Raw genomic sequence first — 22,488 nt, forward strand, 5'->3', positions numbered from 1 at the left:
GTCAACTCATCATTACATCCCATATAAACCCAACACAAAATAAGGATTAAATAAAACGAAATCGTAACAGGAATTTCAAAATGACCCCAGCCTAAAAACATATCCGTGTTAATAAGCGGTTTATTAAAAAAACCGTTAATTATGAAATTAAACATGTCTAAGTTAGTAAAAAAAAAAACATGGTTTGAAATTTTAGTGTGAATTTTTTATTTTGCATATGATTAAATTCAATAATATTATAGATTATTAATTTACGTGAAGGAGAAGAAATTATATTTCAATAATTATATAACAAAAATAATTATAAAAATATTGCTTGAAAGAAAATGATTAATTTTTTTTAAATTCTATTACATTGCTTAATAACCATATCTTTATTAGAAATTTAAATGTTACAACATTTCTTAATTTGTGATTTAACAAAACAATGTTGTGTATGCCTGTATCCGATCACTCCTTATTGTGGTCCTTCTTGTGCACATGAAATAGGCTCGAAATTTTATTTCTTATTTTTTTTTTCACTGGGGCATTGAGTTGTTCATTTTTTGCAGCAACAGGCTAGAAAAATATTTTTTTAATAAAAAAAATCAGCCCTATTATGTATTGCCTACCCATCTAAAAGCCAAGTTTGGAATTTTGAAAACACATATTGACATTATTATTTGTTTATTTGCTGTTTTTATTAAATAAAATATAAAAAATTGTATTTATTATATAATAATAAAAGCTCTTTGAAAATGGTTAATAAAACAGAAAAATATTTCTAAATCTGTTTCAAGTTGTATCCCTGGGTAACACTTGTTTTAAATCCATTTTAACTTTGAACATATACTTTTTTTTTTTAATTATTAAAAATGTATCGCTGGGTTAATACAGCATATTACCATGTAAATCGCGATAAGTTTAGATCTGATTATGATAATATACTAAACATGAATTTACCTTTTCCAGGTTTGTATTATCTATAGCAGCGGTAACAGCTGAGACTGGGGCCATTTGTTGATCTGTATAACGTTTTGGATTAGTTTCGAATATTGATGAATTCCACAAAGTACGGTTTTTTATTTTGATATTTTCAATTGTATTAAGTATCACAAATCAATATAAATACAGTATAAGTAGGTAACAGTTTTTTCGAAATTTATTTTTGAACGTAACTAATTACTTACTGGTCTGTGGGTTATCTTCTGTTACGGGTTCGTGGATAAGATCTTGGCTGTTAACATTTACGCCTTTCTAAAATGTTTAGAAGTATTTAAATAAAAATATTTTTCTTATGACATAATTTATATATTTATTATTATCAGTATATTTGTAAGTTTTAAGAATTATACTCTATATGATAATAATACTAGTTAATAACTCATAGGCATAGGCAAAAAATACATAATTATTTGAGTTGAGCTATTTTTATAACTGATTAAGATAAAATACTAAATAAGAGTTACCTTATCCAGGTTGTCATCATCTGTGGCAGCCGTGTCAGCTGAGACTGAGGCAGTCGGATTATCTATATAAAGTTTTGAATTAGTTCCGAAATACAGTTAATAAATACAACAAAATCGTGTACTATTCATGGCGTAAAACTGCGCTTTTTATATTTATATTTTTAATTGTATTTGGTACCACATATAAACATAAATACAGTAATAAAAAGAGTTTTTTTCGAAATATGTTTTTAGACTAACCATGAACTTCAGTCTTTTCTATCTTATGGAGTAGGTCGTTGATGTATTGCACTAGCTTCTCATTTATTTTATCCAACTATAATGGTATTAACATATTTATAAATATTTAAAAAAAATCATATTTTAAATGACATTTTTTATACCTATATATTATAGTTTTGAGTTTCAAGAGTTAAATACTATTAAACAATAATAATACTAGTCAATAAGCCAGCTAATAGTGTTTAGAGTAATTGAATAAATAATAGCAAATTGTATTCGTTATTTAAACTAGTTAAATAATAACAAATGGTAAATGTTAAAAAAGATCATTATGTTATTAATTTTAACGTTTTGCTTTTTAATACAATTTCACACTTGACTTATTAATATAATCTTTAAAAACAAATTATGTATTCAATAAAACGTAAACTTTTTTAATTTTTTTATAATATTTTAAATATTTAATTTAGTTCTATATTTTTAATATTTGTGACAATAAATTGCATTCAAATTTAACAATTAAATAGCCAGTACAGTGAGGTTGGAGTATCTTTAAAGATACACTGCCATGTGGAGCTAATTTTACATTGATACAAACAATAATTCTGCTATACGAAGCATAGATCTAGCGATGATCTAGATATCTTTTATATTTTCACTGTTATATTTATTTCAATATTGCGTATCTTTAAAGGTATAACGCCAAGGTAGGGGTTAATATTGGTTAATAAAACAGAAAATATTTCAAAATGTGTTTCAAGAACAATGACCAAAAGCCAATAATGTGCATAGGTTTGCATCATTATTATGTGAGTTTGGCTACTTTTACATCTTTTTAAGGTATAATACTAAAAATAAATTACCTCATCCTCGGACGGATTTTTTTCCAGTTCAGCTATGACGCTCGCAACACTTACTTTCTAAAATGATATTAAAATATTAAGAAGTATTTAAAAAAGTGTATTTTTCTTATGAAATAATTTATACCTATATCAGTATAGTTTCAAGAGCTCAATACTATTAAATAATAATTATACTAGTTAATCACCTATAATGTCACCTATATGTTCAAACCAGTACAGTCCAAAACAAACAAAGTACAAACCAGCACAGTAAGAAATTATTAAAGTGAATTACATTGATTTGCATCTTAATTATGTGAGTTTGGCTACTTTCACATCTGTTTAAGGTATAATACTAAATATAAATTACCTCTTTCTTGTACGGATCATCTTTTTGAGGTGAGACTGGGTTCATACCACGAACTGCATAAAGTTTTAAGATTAGTTCCGAAATACAGTTGAATCAATTATAATGGTTACAACAAAATCGTGTACCGTTTGTTGCGTACAAAGGGCGGCTTTTCTTTATGATATTTTCAATCGTGTTAGTTACCACAAATCAATATAAGTATGGTAAAAATTTTTTTTTTTCTAAATTTGTGTTTTAACGTAACTTTTTACTTACATACGATTTCACCCTCGGATTCGTAACCTAACTGGTCATTGTAATTCCGCAATCGCATATTAACATTATTCATTATCTAAAATGATATTCATATATTTTTAATTATTTAAATATAACATTTTCCCTAACGATTTATTTAAATACATACAGGATGATCCTTTTATCCTATATGGACCATTCAATATCTCATAAGATTTATACAATGTAATCTCAGTTTCGCGCAATCTTTTTGGTTTTTACCCTCCTCCAAACTTAGTTTTTTTTATGGCAACTATTGAATTTAAAATTTTAACCCATATCAATTTCATTAACTTTTTAAATTTAGAGAAATGTACAAAACATCTAGACTAGGTAATAACGATAACCATTTTCGGATATCTATTTTTTAAGTTATTGAGGTTTCAAGTTTGGGGCAGGAAGAAAGGTGTAATGTAGTATTATTTTTATCTGTACGTGCTTTACAACCGCACTTCCCCTCCTATTCTAACTTTTACACTCTTATAACTTTTAAAATAGTCGGGACGGGTAAAAACAAAGAAAATTGTGAAAAAATGAGATCACATTATATAAAACCAATATGAAAAAAACAAATTTAATTTCTTATTAAATCCTATGACATATTGAGTGGCCCACGATATAGGAATTACTCTATATATTAGCAGTGTTAAATGTTTTAAGAATTATACACTATTGTGTAATGAAACAAGTTAATAATTATTAAGCCAACTAATAGTGTATGCAGTTATTATTCTACAGTCAGCGTTGCCATTTTTTATTACTCATTAGTTGAGAAAATGATCTACTTTAAAATGTGTAATGCCTACCCAAAATTATTTTTAAAAACATGTATTTCTAAAAAAAATGAAAAAAAGTGAACTAAAAAGTAAAAAATAATTTTACTAGTATAACAATTTACCAATCAATTGTAGCACATTTTTTTTAAGGCAATTACTTTAAAAACAACCGATAATTTACAACAATTTAAAATAATGTTAAACATCTTTAAATTTTGACTTAAAAGAAAATCGTGGGCCCTATTCAACAAAGTCCCTATTAAATTTACCAGATAATGTTTTATAATGTAAGTTTTTTTTGTAATTTAAATTTAGTTCAACTTAAGTGTGTGACACATACATTTCATAATTTAGGCTTCTCGAATTTTATATTTATTTTATTTAAAATTTTAATTATCAATGCCCTTTTTAAAATAATTGTTATGAGCTACAAACAATTTTTTTTTAATATATTTATTTAATATTTGCTTAAATAAATATAATATTGTGTTTATGTTACCTGTCAGTTTAAATTTAAGTAAATTCTTATTTATAAATATAATTTCAATATCCAATTATTAGTTAAGTTATTGTTTTGATATAAACTTAGTGTTTTCAATTTTTGTGTGGGTTGCGCTACGTTTACATCTGCTTTATTTAAAATACTGTAAATGAATTACCTCACTAATAACCGCAGGATCTTCGGAAGCTATCTTGGATGATAGTTCATCTCTCTACAAGTATTTTTAAATATTTTAAAATATTTAAATTAAATCATATTATATTTAAATTACTAATGCCATTTTTGAAACTCAATAATTATTATGACCTAAAACAATTTTGTTTAAATGTATTTATTTAATTTTATGTATATTTATATATAAAAAATTGTATTTCTTATATCAGTTTTAAATTAGGTAAATTTATATTATTAATTTTTAATTTAGGAACCCGGATTAAATAACTATTAATGTCAGCCCTTAATTAATATAAAAGGCCTTTACAGTTGGTTAAAAATAAAAAAAATATTTTAAAACCGGTTTCAAGAACTATAACGAAAAGCTACAAATGTGCGTCGATTTTTAGTCCTAGGTCAAAACAATACATTATTATGTCAGTTGAGCTTCTTTAACATCTGCATAAAATAAAATACTGTATGAATTACCATGGCTAAGAACTTATCTTCATCATCCTTAAACAAAAAGTATTAAATATAATAATAATATTTGTTTTAAATCCATTTTAATTTAAAAAAAATGTTTTCAAATAAAATGTATTATTATGTGAGTTGCACTATTTTTACATATTCTGTTTAAGATCAAATTCTAAATATAGATTACCTTGCAGAGTTCCTTAAGTTTGTCCATCTTAAAAACCAAATGGTACACATACAATTAACTCTTGTTTTAAATTAATTTTAATTTTTAACGTGATACATTTTTTTTCTTCATTTTTTAAATCCTTACACTTAAATGTAGAGTGATACATGTGGTACGAAAAACTGTTCGCACTGTCCGTCAAGCGAGTGCCCTAATAACTTGACACAAGGCCTACCTATTCAAACACAGTAACTGTGACAGTGATAACGACAGGGTCAATAGTATTGTTTAATAGGAAAAAGTGTTGGTACTGTTGTAAAACCCGAACGAATATCGACCTTAAATTCAAACTTGGTCACTGTCTCATAATAGCAGCGTTGGACCCCAAAAGGCATAATTAATAGGTTCGAATATACAAAGGATTTTTTAAACATCTATTCGATGTGTATGACAACAAAAATGATCAACACACTATAGATTATTTTATTCGAAAACACCAAAAAACATGTACATCGTTGACTAAGGAAAAATAATATTTTTTTTTTCATATTAAAACTCATACTAAAGCAAAAATAACAGATAACGTACAATGCGCGTTGTCTTGCAAATGTTATTCTAACTATTTAGAAACAGTTGTATTGGAGTATGACGCAAAAAACAATGCTATTTGCAAAACAACAAAACGATACATGTTTTTATTAAATAAACCACTAGTGTAAATTAGATCATTGCTATTCATATTTTTACAATATATTGTGATATTTATTTCCAAATTGTACACCCCCTCCCCAAAGCGAAAACTAGACACAGTAATTACTGATTGATGGACTTGCTGATCAAGTAAACCAGTCCAGCGGTATTAAAGTTAGATAAAGACAATAAAAAACATCAGCTTCGCTTTGCAATTTAAATTATCATCTAGTGTATTATGTAGTGGGACACAGCCGTGAAAAAGTATATTAATGAGTTACAATATTGTGATATGTTTTTATATTGATCTGGCATCGTTTACCGTGGAAATTATTTTTTATCTTATATTAAAGTATAATAGTCCTTATACAACATTTTAAGTTCCTAAACCCAAAATAGCGCTACTTTAAGATCTGTTCAAGATAAAATATTAAGCATGAATTACCTCATCATGGTATACTTCGTTCCAAATTTCCTTAAAATCAAAGTATTAAACATTAAAATTTACATTTGTTTTAAATCTATTTTAATTTGTATTATTATTATTTTTTATTGTTATTATTTTATACATTTTTTTATAATTAATAATGTTTTCAACTAAAATATAGTAGGCGTATAATTACAGTTCCGTTTTTTAATACGAGTTTTAATAATACATTTAAAAAAGTAACTTAAATATCCATTACCAACTGCTTCCTTGTGAGTGTGAGATGGTCTTTGCCTGTAGAAACGGTTTGTATTAAAAAACAAATGATTAAACATAACGCAAAAACTTGTTTTGCATGCATAATGAACGTTTTAAAATTATTGAATAGTATTTAAAAAGTCTTAGAAATTATTTCAACTAAAATGTAGTACATAAAGACTATATTTTTTTTAACTTCAATTTAAAATTGGATTTAAAAGAAATAACGTAGATCTATTAAGTAAAACCAGAATCTCCAAAGTTTGCATAAAGACAATTCAAAACAAAATGTGTTTTACTAAACCTAACCGAAACGGCTACCAAAATGTATGCAATAATTTGTTGTTTTAAACTTGTACAGATTTTAAAATGAGGTCACAGTTGTGCGTAGAAGTTGTTCTAAGATATGTACGTTGTGTATATAATTCAAATATCAACAGTTTTATAAATATTTATTTTCAATCAAGTAAAATTTACTAAAACTTATCAATAACACAATGCAATCTTTTAATCCCATCCTTAATCTAACTACCCCTTCACGATCGTTATTCGACAAGTCTAGCACTTTATTTTATAATTCTTTAGTCTTTAGGTTAAAACAAATAAATATTTTACCCAAAGCGAGCAGTACAAATATGTAAAACCTTTATTGCATCCCCGCATCCTTTCTATACATTTATCTAGCATAATATATGAATTTACTATGAGCAACATAAATTATTATTAAAAATATATATATTTTTTCCGGCTTTATGAGCCATTTTCTAAATCCGTATTGTGAATTATGGGCCCATAGATTTTTCTAAAAACTTTCCTCTGCAGTACACAAAGTTCGTTCTCATCATCAATAAATAATTTAGTGGGCCCAAAGACAGGATGGATGGCCAAGCCGTATTTAAACATAAATATCCCTCAAGTCTTTTACATAATATATTTACTATACAATCTGAAGTGCTTAACAGGCGATCGTACCTCTAAAGAAGTTATGGCTTAAAATAAATTAGGTCATGGTCCGAAGATTGACCCGTTTGTCTGTTATCTCCCCAAACTATTATGGCTTAAAAGCTATACGGTGTTAAGTGCATTGCGAAACACTAAAATTTTATTTCAACCATAAAATAATACAACATGTGTTTATTTTAAGAGAATACAAACAGTATAACAGTATAGAATGTAGAATAAAATAGATATTTATTATCTGTCATTTTTAGTAAGCGCAGAAGGAAAAAAAACAATCTTAATAGTTGAAATTTGGTTAAGGACTGGAACTTGTCCCGATGCTTCTGACATGATAATAACTGTTTAGTTGTCCTCTTGAAAACAGAAATTTTCGTTACATTTTTGTCTTTATGATAGTAAAAACCATAATTGTTTTAATAAACCAACAATAGTATGCATTGACTTTGATGTACTTACCCAATAATTTGTTACATCATGAAGGACTGGGTAGGGGAAACGCAATGGTTTTTGAGCGGGAGACTCAAAATATACACAACGAAAAAACTGCAATATAAATGCAATATATTAAAAGTTATTACAATTTAAAATTAATTTTTACTCACTGAGCCTATTGAATTGCGCACGCCAGTAATACGAATGAACGCTATCGGCCTGGGTTTAAAATGCAACACCTGCCAACCGTGTGTCCATTTTTTAGAATTGTTTATGATCATTACCCATTCCTGATTATTGGCAGAAACTTCTACGGTGTAACTGTTGAATAGGTTACTCTGGTCCCAAAGTAGCATTCTATCAATTATGACAATAATATCAATATTATTATCAATATAAGCAAAATATTAAAACAAAAGTTGCTGATATGAAAGCCAATAACGAAAGAGCTGATGAACATTTAAGTTAGGAGTCTATGCAGCTGAACGCATACAAATTGGCCAGATATAAATGGTATCTTAGGCAATCTATCAAGAAGACATCACAATTTTTTCGACAAATATGATGATATAAAACAAAATAGTTATTTAGAAAAGCAAGTTCTTTAAACCATTACCTCATTGAACTAAGTATATAAGGTTGTGCGAGTTGAATCCGAATACAACCCAATCCTATAGGATGCCATGTATATTTGTTATTCCGAAAGTCTTTACTGCCAATATAGTAGGAATGAATTAAGAAATTTCTTGATATATGTGGTTCACCTTCAATGACAGTTGCATTCATAGATTCTATAGCAACATTGTACTTGGGAGCTAAGAAATAAAAATAAGTCAACTAGATAAATAAAAATTAAATTTTTTGGATATTATTATTTTGCAATCTTACCCACGATTCCATTTTTGATTTTCACTGAGTCCAATCTTTCAGTATTGTACGATAGTTCTAATAATTGGAATTTCTTATTAACAGTATTTTTTGTACCAACTATTCGAATATACCTAACTATCTGCTTAGGAATCCACAAATCTTGAATACAACGACAAATGTAATCTGAATAATCTACAACACGCACCCAATGGTTGTCATCAATTGAAACATCAATGTAATAACTGTAATCCCTAAAAATTCAAACAAATCGAACGAACCGTTGTATATTTTTTTATTACTAATAAAATAAAAAAAGTTAATTATTGCTGAATTATTTAATAAATCATTATATAAATTATTTATGACTACTAACAAACGTGTCTTTTTATAAATAAAAGTTATTGACAAAATATAAGAATAAACTTATTTGGGATAAATCAAGGGAAATTTAAATCAAAACTCTTATGTTGGACGCATACAAAAATTTCCATTCATGATTAAAAGCATTGATAAACATACCTTGAATCATTATCCCCGAACATAATTGTAATTTTGTTTATAATTGTTAAATGACACAAAGTTATCATAGCACTGCCGTCGAATTCATTGATATCCAGAACACCTTGAGAACCATAAATAAGATTCACGTCTAAAAATTAAAACTTTTAAAACCAAAATAGTTTGATGAATAATAAAGTATGTGTGCAACAAGCATACTGTGCTGTACTCGAAGCCGCTGGTCATGTGGTGACACCGTGTTTCGTAACAACCTGGCATCCGATATTATATTCGATATTGTATCTGCTGTGATGTTACGCTGACCTCGCTGAGTTCTTCATCACTCATCAACGAATATCTAACAGCAGATAAAACCTGGTCGATGGCATCAGAATCTAAGCAGTCTTGGCTCTCTGTGATCCAGCGATAAACCACACGGAATATATCCAATTCGTTAGCATAAAACGAGTCACGAGTAAGAATTTCTCGAAGAGCACCCTGAAAATAAAATTTGTTCCTCAACTTGCGAACAAATACGAGTAATGTGAGATTTTTTTATTTAAATATTATTACGGCTGACAAATTTCGAAAATTTTCTGGTTGAAATACATCCAAAGCGTGAGTATCGATAAAGTCGAGCAGATATTCGGGTGATTTTACTACGGACGTTTCGGGCTGACAAAGTCGTGACATAGCAAACAAAGAACATACATTATGCACATTAACGTTATCGCTTAAATACTGGGACAGTGTGTACTGTAAGCTTGAGAGTTCATATAAATTCGAGAGATTCAATAATTCCACAATGACATTATCCTAAAAATACATCTTTCATTAATCGTTTTCTAATTTAACATCTTTCCCAAATTAACTAATAAAACACAACTGATCGACCTAAACGATCGCACGGTTTTTAAAAAGTTGGGTATATGCTATTTGAATAACGTTAAGAATATACGTCACCTTTAGATCACTTGAATTCAAATGGCCAGTATAAATATACTCGAGAATTATTTTTAATGACGCTAATGGTGTATCATTAATGTCGACTTTAATCTTATCGGTCTCTTGAAAACCTCCGAACAATAACCTTCTAGAAATTATACATGATAACAATACAAACTATTATTTCAACGACCCCAACGGAAAAAGTCGTAAATCATTTTTTAAACTAAGTTTAGTTTTGACCTGAAAACATGTCATGTCTTTTGTTTAACCGAAATAGATGGTCGTATCACAATAAATGGGCCAAAGAAATAATCTGTGTAACCAGTTAAGGATAAAGTGAGTTAAAACCGTTTTCAGAGCGTCGAAAAATATGTGGCACAATCAGTAAGGCTAAGGCCTTTGTAGTATGACTTCCCAGACTATCTGTCTAAAACTTACCGTAAACTCTGGTATGGTTTAGGAAGTTAAATAACATTGAATCAGTTATACACACGTTTCTAACAGTTATGTTAAATTAAGTTTTAATACCTATAATGTCTCATTTATTGCCAAAACGAATTTACAATGTAAACAAAATCAAGGTCCTTAGCCATATAAAATGTTCCATGCTAATTATGGAACATTAGGTTTAGTCAATATCTACATTTTGTAATGGTTTTAAAATCTTAATATAAATAAATTTAATATGATAGTTTATGACCGCCGCCACTGACAAACAATAATAAGTTTTCCATACGTTTATCGATAAGTACTTATTTGCTAATAGCAACTTTCTAAGCACTCTAGAAACCACTCAAAATGAATTAATACTAAGGCGATTTGCTTAATTACAAAAACTTAATAGGTACCTAAAATATTCACTGCGCCAAGCTAAAACCGCACGGTGGACTGGCAAGTGTACCTCATCGACAATTAAATCTAGATCAGGAAACCTGAAATAAACATTATAATTTACTATTATACAGATACGAGTTATCAAAAAGATAATAATTATTATGATTCATTTTTTATGTAGTTAAAAACTGACACACTGATCAAGATAAATATAATAGTAAACGACTTTTCTTTAATAATTTTTTTCAAGGTCAACAGGCCTTTATTATTATTGGAAGTACTTGAAATAATGAATTCCTTATGTTACAGAAATTAAACCAATAACGAAAATAATTGGTATAATAGTTATAATGTTATTGGTGCAAAGACCTAACCTAACCGACATACCTGTTATCTAGATACAGAGCGCTAATGTCTTTGACCAATAACTGACTGTGATCGATTGGTTCTTTGTTTTGCTGTTTAGTGTACACTCAACAGGGCCATAACACGCTAATAGAAATTAAAAAAAAAAACTGATTTTGCTGTAGAGTAAGTATGGTTTATACAGGGTGGCCCACAAAGTTTGACAAATTAAATAACTTTTGTTATAGTGAATATTTTTAAAATTTTTTTTATACTTAAATAATTTATACTCATTTGCACTATACGCACCACGGTTTTTATTGCACTTACCTGTTTTACTTTTTTTAATAATTTTTTTTCAAGATTGAAAATAATTGGTGAAAAAATTTGTATTTTTATTCATCCGTTCAAAAGTTATATTCATTTAAAAGTGAGGATGACTGATGACGGGAGGTGGAGTGCCGTAGATAAAAATAACTTATTTAAAAACAATTTTTAAAAATATTCACTAGAAGAAAAGTTATTTAATTTGTCAAATTTTTGTAGGCACCCTGTATATTAATGATACGGTGTACCATCAAGCATTCTGATTTTACATTTGGAGATTGCTGCGATCAATTTATGAAGAAACAAAATTATTAATTCATTTGTAAAATATATTATGTACTTGGAGTTGTCCATAAAATAATAATGACTAAAAAATAAATCATCTTCATCTTAAATTATGTGGGAATACAATATCAATCGTTGAACACTATATAAAAACACTATAAAGAAAATGGTCATGTGTGTTTGAAAGCCCAATGAAAAATATACTTATACCATAGTAGCATAACATATTTGTCCATACTTTGTGATTTTCATGATTTGTGATCGATTTTTTTGTGTAGGTACATAAAGTTGTTATTGCTGTATTTTGACTAATGTTTGACTAATGCCCAGAAGGTTTGAAACCGACATCAGTCTAATATACAGGGTGATTTTTTTATATAATTAGAAATAATACCATTGTTAGGTATTTGTTGTTAATTTTTTTATTTTTAAAAATGTTTTGGTTATCTACGGTATGTAATAGTAAACATACATAATTAAACTTAGAACCCATGTACATAGAAAATATAGATATGTAAAGGAGTAAGATATAATATTTAAATAATTATATAATAACAATAATAAATATATGATACATTAAAACAAATATTGCTTGTAAGAAAAATATGTCTTTTTTTAAAATTCTAATACATTTTAATCGCTGTTAAATAATCATAAATTTATTAGTAGTTTTAAAGTTATAATATTTTCAATTTTTTTAATTTTCTATTAAGTAGCTTTTCCTACAATCTTAAAACAGTTATCAGATAGGTGTATATTTAATTAATAAAAACAAATGTTGTATGCCTGTGTCCGATCACTCCCCAGTGCGGTAAGAAAGTTCTCTCGATAACAGATTGAGCCTTGTTTTTGGTTTTTCCTCTGGTGCATTGAGTTGTTCATTCTTTATGGCAACAGGCTAAAAACAATTTTTTTTATTAAAATCGATCTGCTATAAAATCGATTGCCTACCCAAATATAAATTAATCTGAAATTTTTAAAACAGATATTGACCTTAATATATCTTAATTTAAAATTTCTACATTTGCTTTTTGTTTGAATAATAAAAGGTCTTTATAATTGGTTAATTAACCAGAAAATATTTCAAAACCTGTTTCAAGAACCATAACCAAAACCCAAAAGTGCGCATCAATTTACATCCCTGGGTAAAAACAATATAGTTTTATGCTAGTTGCACTATTTGTATATCTGTTTGCGATAAAATAGTAAAATAGATTACCTTATCCTGGTACGCAACATCATCTTCCTTTAAAACCAAGTATTTAACATAAAATTTACATTTTTTTAAAATCTATTTTAATTTAAACATAATACACATTTATTTTTACAATTAAAAATGCATCGCTGGGCTAAGAAAATACATTGTTATGTGAGTTGAGCTATTTTTAGATATGGTTAAGATAAAATACTAATTATGAGTTACTTTTTTCAGGTTGGCTTCATTTGTAGCAGCGGTGTCAGCTGAAACGGTGGCCTCTGGATGACCTGTTTAACGTTTTTAAATTAGTTCCAATATACAGTTAAAACAATTTTAATGAACACAACAAAATCGTGTATCATTCATTGCGTCCAAGGGCGGCTTTTCTTATTGATGTTTTTAATTGTATTTGATACCACATATCAATATAAATATGGTAATAAATAGAGTTTTTACGAAATTTGTGTTCAAACTTATTACTAACCACGAGCCATAGTCTCTTTTAGGTTTCCGAATAGGTATTCGATGTGTCTCCATAGCATATCATTTGTTTTCTTGGTCTATAATAATATTAACATATTTATAAATATTTAAAAAAAGTCATATTTCATATAATATATTTTAATAACTATATTAGTAAAGTTTTAAGTTTCAACAATTTTTTACTTTTTTAGATAATATTACTAGTTAATAATTTACAAGCTATCTAATATTGTATATAGTTATGAATCTACAGCCAGCATTCTTATACCCTTTGTCGACCAACGGTACTTATGAGTCCACCGAAAAAAAAATATCCTATAAAACCATATGATATTTTTTTCTCGTTTCTGGTTGGTCGGTACTCACAAGTACCATTTTAGCTATGACAAAAAATTATTGTTTAGTATGTAGTGCTATTATTAAACATTTTATCGGCGATAATAGTCGGCAACGGTTGCATTCAATACATACACATGAGTTGGTGTTTTGTTTTGTTATTAATACGGTCTTTCCAGGCCACTATATATATAATGAAAAGTGCTGGTTATATTCGAATATATGTTTAGATATACTATCTAATTTTATATTGTCGAGTTTAATGTAGTGAAGTACTGATAATTTAATATTTGGACTTATAAGTACCGTTGGTCTTTCACGGCGAAATTTTTTTGTTGACTGTGTTCAATTTCTCGTCGACTGTCGTGTCGTGTGCGTCTATTCGTTTAAACAGTTAACTAATTTTTTTTCAAAAATATCAAATAATAACTTGCTATTACAGTGGATAAATGAATATCTTCCATTGGATAGTAACGAAGTTACAGACGAAGAATTATCAGAAGATGAAGATACGAATATTATTGCGGGAGGTAAAGATTTTCTTTTTCTGGACAGTAATATTTTTATTGAAGATAATAATATAGTACCTAGTGAATTAGAAATTCAAAATGTAAAAGACAGTTTTGAATTTATTTTGAATAATACTGATATTAATTTTGCAAATGTAATACAGCCAGTAGAACCTGTGGTAATAGCTGTGCCTACTTCTACTCCAGCTCTAAACTTAGAAAATATTCCTGGCCCTTCAAATTAGGTCGGTTCGCCTCTCCCTAAAAAACGTACAAATAATTCAAAGAGAAAAAAAGGAAATATCTCCCCTGAGATTCGTCGTAAATAGAAAAAGATTACTGCAAAAACATTAGATCCATATTATTCTCTCCCGGATGGTCCTGTTGATGGAAAATTCACGGGGGAAACTGCAACCTCATTTTTTTTGGAATTTATTGATGGTATTCTAGATCAAATTGTGTACGAATCAAATTTATACAGTACTCAAAGAGGGCGTATTTTGAATGTTAAACGTCATGAGATACTGAACTTCATAGGAATAAATTTTTTGATGGGTTACCACAAACTTCCAAGTTGGAAACATTATTGGGCAACATCTAGTGATCTAAATGTTTCTTGTGTAGCTAATACAATGAGTCGTAATCGATTCGACAATATCTTGTCGAATCTCCATGTTCAAGATAACTCATAAATACCAATTAATAATACAGATAAATTGTATAAACTTGGACCACTTATTAAGCACTGCAACAAAGTATTTGCTTCATATTATCACGGAACTAGAGAACTTAGTATTGATGAATCAATGATTATTTTTAAAGGTCGCAATAGTATGAAACAATATAATCCTCTAAAACTCATAAAACGTGGCTACAAAGTATAGTGTTTATCTGATCAAAGGGGATATATGAAAAACTTTTGCATTTATCGGGGAAAATATGAACAATTATCCGATGAATTTCAGTCGTTTGGTTTGGGTGAGCGTGTTGTTCTACATTTAACAAAAGATGAGTGTAATAAAAATATAAAAACATTTTTTGACAACTATTTTACTTCATTACCATTGATAGAAAAATTAAAAGCTGAAAATTCATTGGCATGTGGAACCATCCGGTCAAATCGCAAAGATGTTCCGGTTTTGGATGAAGACTCGAAAGCGCCTAGAGGTTCATCGGATTATCGAATAACTAACAGTGGTATTTACAAATGGAAAGATACTAAATATGTCATGTTGGCATCAAACTATCACGGTTCAGAATTAACAACAGTTACTAGAAAGGATAAATTTGGTCGTAAAAAAGATATGCAATGCCCACAAGTCGTACGTGATTATAATTGTTATATGGGTGGTGTAGACCATGCTGACCAACTTAGAATGACTTACGGCGTTGATAGAAAATCAAAGAAGTGGTGGCACCGAATTTTTTGGGGTTTGTTAGACATTATGTTTGTGAACTCATGCATAATATACAAACAAATACATGGAAATATTTCCTTACTGGATTTTCGACGTTCAGTCGTACAAGGGCTTATAACTTAACGAGAACTCCCTTCGTCAAATATAAGGAAAAAATCAAAAAATAAGGTTCCGGCGATAAAAAAAAAAGAAGAGGGAAGGAATGGTCTGTGTCAAAAGACATCCGATTGACCAATCGCGGAATACATTGACCGAAATTTGTTTCTAACCGAGGACGTTGTGAAGTTTGCGCTATCAATGGAATTCAGTCGAGACCATATTCCAAATGTTCTCATTGCAATGTATTTTTATGTTGCAATGATAAGAAAAATTGTTTTTCTGACTACCATGATGCAGGTTGTTCGTGATTCAATAATTTAAAAAATTTAATAATTTTTATAATTAATAATCAAAGTATGTAGTATTATGTTGTATATTAAATATTAATACGTTTTAATGATAAGTGTGGTCTTATAATTATTCAGTTAATTTAAGCAACACATAATAATCAAAACCTATCCAACAGCAATTTACAAACACAGAAAATACGTTTTTTAATAAAATAATTCATTTGTAGGGAAGACTTGGTCTAATAATTTACATTTTACAGAGTAAAATATATTTATTACACATTATAGTTATTAAATTTATTTATTTATAATGTTGTTAAAAATGTTAATGTTAATGTTAAAAAAAGTTCAGCTAAATGACTGTCGGTACACTTAAGTACCACCAGAATAATTATTTAAAGACCATCGGTACTTCCAAGTACCACAATCAAAACTCAAATTTGGGTAAAAAAAAAAAATAAATTTTTTGTTTATCCTTATTTAGGTTAAATATAACACGGTTATGCAAAAAAAGTTTAAAAATAATTTTATTTCGATGCTCGGTCAACAAGGAGTTAAAAATGATCTACACTAAAATGTATTGCCTGCCCAAATAAAAGTCGAGTCTGATAGGTTTCAAACACATTTTGACTTAGTGCATCAACTACATTTTTAATGAATATAAATTTATTGTTAGGTTCTTTTGATATGATGAACTATAAATTTCATATTTCAAAAAATATTTCGTAATATCCTTTGGCTTCTCGGCTTAGTATTTATTTAATTTAAAATTTAAACTATTGATACTATTTTTGAAATTCAATAATCATTATATGTTAAAAACAATTTTATTTATTTGGCATTTGTTTAAATAAATATAAATTGTTATCGATCGTGTAAGTTTAAATTAAAGTAATCGACTTTTATTAGTGCGTCTCTGAGTTAAAACATTATAATATGACTTGGGCTACTTTTACATCAGGTTTAGATAGAAAACTAAGTATGATTTACCTCTTTCAGGTTCGCTATTTCTTCGGTATCGTTCTTAGCTGAGGTTGAGACCAACAAAGGAATTGCATAAAGTTTTAAAATTAGTTCCGAATTCCAGTTGAAACAATTTAAATGAATACAACTAAATCGTACAAAGGTGGCTTATATTTTTGATATTTTTAATTGTATAAAGTACCAAAATTCATTACAAATATGGTATAAAATACAGGTTTTCGAATTTTATGTTTAAAAGTAACTAACTACTTACAACTAATCTCATCTTCGTAACGTAATTGGGGATTGTTTTCTCGCAATATCTTATTAGAATTTTTCGCAATCTAAAATAATTAAAAAATATTTATAAGTACCTATTTAAATAAAAATATTTTTCTTATGATATATTTTATTACCTATATTAGTGTGTTTCAAGTTTTAAGAATTATACGGTATTTTTTTATTTGATAATAATACTAGTTAATATCTTATAAACCAACTAATAGTATAATAAGTATTTTTTCTACAGTCAGCGTTGCCAATTTTTTTTTCGCTCATTTTTTAAAAATTATCTACTTTAAAATGCATTCGTAAGTTTTTGTGTGTGTAGATCTCTCCTAAAAAGAAAATAGGATTCTTAATGTGAAAATATGTTCTATAGGTTGTGTTTGTGTGTATGCTTTTGTACATTTCTTAATTGGATATTTGTAACATAAATTTAAGTTCATTGTTATTTTCAACAACAATTTAAACATATAAACATTAGTCATGTTATAGGTTTGGTGAAAAGCAGCCATAGTTACCATAGCTCCCACCACTATCTCCCCTAATGAAAATTCAAAACAGTTTAAGGGCCCAAATTCTTTATAAATTGTTTTCAGCCAGATATTAAACACTACAATATTAGCTAGAAACTTGATGTTTTCATATACTAGCTTGTTACTGCTTCTTAATATACTATATCGTTATCTATAATTCCACCACTACTCTAAATTTATTTAGTACTTCAACGTGACATGAAAATGCTCTTTCGTGGTTGCAGACTCGGCTGAATAACTTTTTCAATTAATAAAGTCAAAATGTTTATTACTGTGTAATGTTTATTTTGTGTTATTTAAGCTGCGTAGAAATAGTTGTATTACAGTATGACGCAAAAGACAACGTTTTTTAAAAACAATAAAACGACACATATTTTTAAAAAACAACACTCGTGTAAATAGGAACTTTATTTCATATGTTCACAATATTGTAAATTTATTAAAAAAAGGGATTGAATTTTTTTTTAATTCATATAATTATATAGTACTCATATAATAGTTCTTATACACAGTTTTACATTCCTAAACCTTACATACCGTACGAAATAGTGCCATTTTATAACAGTTTAAGATTATGTTTGAAATATGACTTACCTCGTTCATGAATACTTCATATAACGCTGCCTTAAAAAAGTAATAAATACAAAATTAACACTTGCTTTAAATCGATTTTAATTTTGAACATAAGCATTAATTTTTAAATTCTTAAAAATGCATTAAACATCGATTACCTTCTGTGAGTCTGTGAATTCAGAATGTGTTTGTTTTAAACAACAAATTATTAAACATGACACAAATATTGCTTTTGCATGCATCGTAATAACTTTTAAATTACACAAAAGTGTTTAAAACAGTTTTGGAAATTATTTCAATTAAATGTAGTATATAAAGACTGGTTCTATTACGGCCAATTTAAAAGTGCATAAAAAGGAATTAACTTGTACCCACGAAGTAAAAACACAATCAATCTAAGATACGCTCTAAGACCAACAAAAGCAAAAATGTGTTTTACCAAACCTATCGTTTTAGGTACGAAAATTGTTCGAGAATTCGTCCGTTACCATATTAAATTTGTATAGAAATCAAAATGAGGTCACCGCTGTACACACATGTTGTTTTAAAATGTGTATGTTGTGTATAAAATTCAAATATCTACAGTCTTACACATACTTTTTGGGACAAATTGAATTTGAAATTGATATTATAACACCCGCCATATTTTACAATAACATCTAGTATAGCTTTATTACGGTTTATTACCGAGTAAAAGTTGTTTTTCACAATTATTATTGCTGCAATGCAATTAAATGATAAATAACATAATACAATTTTATATGGTTTATTGTCAATATGGCAAGGCTGCTTATTGACATTGGCTTTTTGTTCTGCCTATCTAGTACACCATAGGCGATTGTTTAATCTTTTGAGTTAAAACCCTATAGAAACCAATTATTCCACGTATATTCTGCTAGTAATCCAAACGATACATAAATAGAATACAAAATATTATTCATGATTAACTTATGCTAGGGGACATTGATGATGACTGAGTCATATAAATAACTGCCAGACATGCTACTAATTTATATGGTAGTGTTGTACTTTTTTCTCTCACATTCTCTCTTTTAATATTTTCAATAGTGTTTTAGTCATGGAGCTTAGCGTTCGATATTGTTTACAGGTTTTGCTTGAGTTTTTTTCGGTTTGCCACTAATACACCGATACACTAGTACAATGGTTCCATTCCTATGCCATACCATATTATCTGATTTGAATATACGTTGATTTAAACTCGTTTTAGGAGATGATAAGTCTATTATAAAAAATGCAATGTCTAAACACTTAATACATGTAAATGTAACCTATATACGAATTTATCGTTTTGAAAAAAACAAAAAGCAACAGATATTATTTTACTGTTTATGTTTATTGTTGCTCGTTAATTAGATTACTATTCGCTGGTTTGTTTGTTAATACTTAAATCATATTAGATTTGGCTAAAACACAAAAATTATTATAAAAATACAATTTTCTTAAAACAAAAAAATAATATTATAATTAATCGGTAAAAGTAAACTCTTTAATTAAAAAAGCTGTTCATTAAAAAAAACAGTCAAAAAGGGATTACATGTGCCATAATAATAAAAAAACCCTTTTTGGAATATTTTTGTTAAGTGTTTTATTATTGTGAAATTTTACATAATGTAACTCAAAACCCACGTAAACATAAAAGATAAATATGTCTGTAAAGAAAAAAAGGAAATAATGTATAAAGTAACTACAACAGTATTAAACAGGAAATAATAGTAAACAAGTATTATATAACTCAGAACCCATGTTAACATAAAAGATAAATAAATGTAAAGGAGTGAGAAATAATTTTTAAATAACTATATAATAACAATAATATAAAGGAAATTGAATGTATGATACAATACTGTAGTACATTTTAACAATTATTTAATAACCATATCTTTATTAGTAATTTAAATGTTATACAATTTTCACAATTTTTTATTTTTGTTTAGGTAGGTTTAATGCATTCTTAAACCGGTTATCAGATAGGTATATATTTATTAATTAAACAACTTATTATGTGTATGCTTGTATCCGATTACTCCTTATGGCGGCCACAAAGTAGTTTTGAAAGACAGTTACTTTTTCGTTTTTTCTCTGGTGCATTGGGTTGTTCATTCTGTGCGGGAACATGATAGACAAATTTTTTTTAATAACAATGCTCAGCCTTAAAATGTATTGCCTACCCAAATAAAAGTAAAGTCTGGAATTTTTCAAACACATATTGACCTTAATATTTTTTTAATTTAAAATTTATTTATTTGCTATTTGTTTGAATAATAAAAGGTCTTTATAACTGGTTAATTAACCAGAAAATGTTTCAAAATCTTTTTCAAGAACCATAATCAAAACCCAAAAGTGGGCATCAATTTACATCCATGGGTAATAACAATAGAATTTTATGCAAGTTGCACTATTTTTACATCTGTTTGCGATAAAATAGTAAAATAGATTACCTTATCCTGCGCAACATCATCTTCCTTAAAAACCAAGTATTTAACATAAAATTTACATTTGTTTTAAATCAATTTCAATTTAAACATATTATACATTTATTTTTATTATTAAAAAGGCATTTCTGGGTTAAAAAAATACATTGTTATGTGAGTTGAGCTTTTTTTAGATCTAATTAAGATAAAATACTAAATATGAGTTACTTTTTTCACATTAGCACCTTCTGAGGCATCGGTGTCAGGTTGCTGTTTTGATTAAAAGAAATATATTAAATTGTGTTTATTATATAATAATAAAAACTCTTTAAAGTTGGTTAATAAAACAGAAAAATATTTCAAAATCTGTTTCAAGGACCATAACCAAAAGATAGCATCGATTTGTGTCCCTGGGTAAAAAACTCATCGTTTAAGAATGATCTACTCTAAAATGTAGTGAAACTATTGTAACAGTACTTCTGCTTACCTTTTCATAGTTCATCGGTTGGTCAATTTCCTCAACCTTGAAAACAAAGTATTAAACATAAAATTAACATTTGATGTATGGCACTTCAGTTTCTCAGAAAGTATAATCTTATTAAAAATTATTTGTTTTTCAATACGTTGAACATTTTTTGTTATTTTAAGGGATAAAGACATAAACCAAGTATTGATCTCGTTTTTTAAAAATGGAAAAACATGTCTCTAATTATTATATTGTTATGTAAATAACTTTTTTTTTTTAAATGTTAGCGTTTGAATTTTGAATTTTTTTCATCAATCTGATCGTTTGCTATCACTTTATGTTCGCACTGTCTGATAAACCGGTACCTACACTAATAGCCTGACACAACTTCTACTTATTCAAACACAATACATGTGACAGTGTTATTGATGGGTTGAATATTATTATTATTTAATGGGATACTGTTTTGCCACTATTGTGATAACTAAACGAATATTGCTCTTAAATTTAAATCTTTACATTGTCATAGCTAACGTAGAGATAAATAGTAAACAAAAATTCCAACCCAAACTATTATTTAACATTTTTTGTCTAATTTTTTATGGAATTAAAAACTTATTTTTGCATGTCGCTCTTCTTCAAGTCTATACTTCTCTAACGTTTGAGATATGAAGGTAAAAATATGTACCTAAAAGTATAGGAAAAAAATTGTTTTCAAAATATTTATATTTTCCGAGAAAATGAGTCTCTTACATCGGTGGAACATTATGTATTAGAACTGTTATTTTAAAAGTCAACTT

At 27.7% G+C, this 22,488-nt stretch overlaps 4 protein-coding genes across 6 annotated transcripts in view; 1 reads left to right on the forward strand and 3 right to left on the reverse strand.

Moving 5' to 3' along the window:
* Positions 1 to 364: 364 nt before the first annotated feature.
* Positions 365 to 6,389, reverse strand: LOC126836879 (uncharacterized). Its single transcript, XM_050570552.1, has 10 exons — positions 6,365 to 6,389; positions 5,251 to 5,277; positions 5,076 to 5,102; positions 4,591 to 4,644; positions 3,138 to 3,213; positions 2,883 to 2,935; positions 2,534 to 2,590; positions 1,689 to 1,764; positions 1,449 to 1,510; positions 365 to 558 (listed from the first exon to the last, which is right to left on the reverse strand). The coding sequence occupies exons 2-10, from the start codon at positions 5,275 to 5,277 to the stop codon at positions 451 to 453; spliced, it is 540 nt and encodes a 179-aa protein (XP_050426509.1). The 5' UTR covers positions 6,365 to 6,389; the 3' UTR covers positions 365 to 450.
* A 1,522-nt stretch (positions 6,390 to 7,911) lies between these two features.
* LOC126836930 (BTB/POZ domain-containing protein 9-like) lies at positions 7,912 to 10,057 on the reverse strand. The gene is made up of 8 exons (XM_050570649.1): positions 9,938 to 10,057; positions 9,694 to 9,862; positions 9,386 to 9,515; positions 8,885 to 9,117; positions 8,613 to 8,811; positions 8,167 to 8,353; positions 8,021 to 8,107; positions 7,912 to 7,949 (listed from the first exon to the last, which is right to left on the reverse strand). Exons 1-8 carry the CDS (start codon positions 10,055 to 10,057, stop codon positions 7,938 to 7,940), a joined length of 1,137 nt encoding a protein of 378 aa, XP_050426606.1. The 3' UTR covers positions 7,912 to 7,937.
* Positions 10,058 to 13,439: 3,382 nt separating this feature from the next.
* Positions 13,440 to 17,496, forward strand: LOC126836932 (piggyBac transposable element-derived protein 3-like). Its single transcript, XM_050570652.1, has 5 exons — positions 13,440 to 13,472; positions 14,563 to 14,650; positions 15,341 to 15,507; positions 15,595 to 16,076; positions 17,436 to 17,496. Exons 1-5 carry the CDS (start codon positions 13,440 to 13,442, stop codon positions 17,494 to 17,496), a joined length of 831 nt encoding a protein of 276 aa, XP_050426609.1.
* Positions 17,497 to 20,560: 3,064 nt separating this feature from the next.
* The window catches only part of LOC126836884 (uncharacterized), a 40,151-nt gene continuing 38,223 nt past the window's right edge, over positions 20,561 to 22,488 (reverse strand). For 2 of the 3 annotated variants that reach the window (XM_050570563.1, XM_050570558.1), the window contains one exon: positions 20,561 to 20,912. In XM_050570563.1, the coding sequence (XP_050426520.1) occupies positions 20,832 to 20,912 (81 nt within the window). In that variant the 3' untranslated portion in view covers positions 20,561 to 20,831. Of the gene's footprint in view, positions 20,913 to 21,249; positions 21,274 to 22,488 lie in introns of all 3 variants that reach the window. The other variant, XM_050570559.1, reaches the window with a different exon arrangement.

This window comes from Adelges cooleyi, unplaced genomic scaffold (assembly GCF_023614345.1).
Source record: "Adelges cooleyi isolate 19-005CV unplaced genomic scaffold, UGA_ACOO_1.1 ACOO_flye_CR_arks_rails_tigmint_CR_PRNA_247, whole genome shotgun sequence".
Classification (NCBI taxonomy): Eukaryota; Metazoa; Arthropoda; class Insecta; order Hemiptera; family Adelgidae; genus Adelges; species Adelges cooleyi.

Coding starts and splice junctions, on each gene's coding strand:
- LOC126836879 (XM_050570552.1), bottom strand. CDS start 5,277: ATGGACAAACTTAAGGAACTCTGCAAG. Junction 5,103..5,250: donor AACTTAAGGAACTCTGCAAG/GTAATCTATATT, acceptor TTTTTGTTTAAG/GATGATGAAGATAAGTTCTT. Junction 2,591..2,882: donor ATGATCCGTACAAGAAAGAG/GTAATTTATATT, acceptor ATATCATTTTAG/AAAGTAAGTGTTGCGAGCGT.
- LOC126836930 (XM_050570649.1), bottom strand. CDS start 10,057: ATGTCACGACTTTGTCAGCCCGAAACGTCCGTAGTAAAATCACCCGAA. Junction 9,516..9,693: donor GATGAGTGATGAAGAACTCA/GCGAGGTCAGCG, acceptor TTTAATTTTTAG/ACGTGAATCTTATTTATGGT. Junction 9,118..9,385: donor TTCGGGGATAATGATTCAAG/GTATGTTTATCA, acceptor TTGAATTTTTAG/GGATTACAGTTATTACATTG.
- LOC126836932 (XM_050570652.1), top strand. CDS start 13,440: ATGCATCGCTGGGCTAAGAAAATACATTGTTAT. Junction 15,508..15,594: donor TCATAAAACGTGGCTACAAA/GTATAGTGTTTA, acceptor GATGAATTTCAG/TCGTTTGGTTTGGGTGAGCG. Junction 16,077..17,435: donor TGGGGTTTGTTAGACATTAT/GTTTGTGAACTC, acceptor TACCTCTTTCAG/GTTCGCTATTTCTTCGGTAT.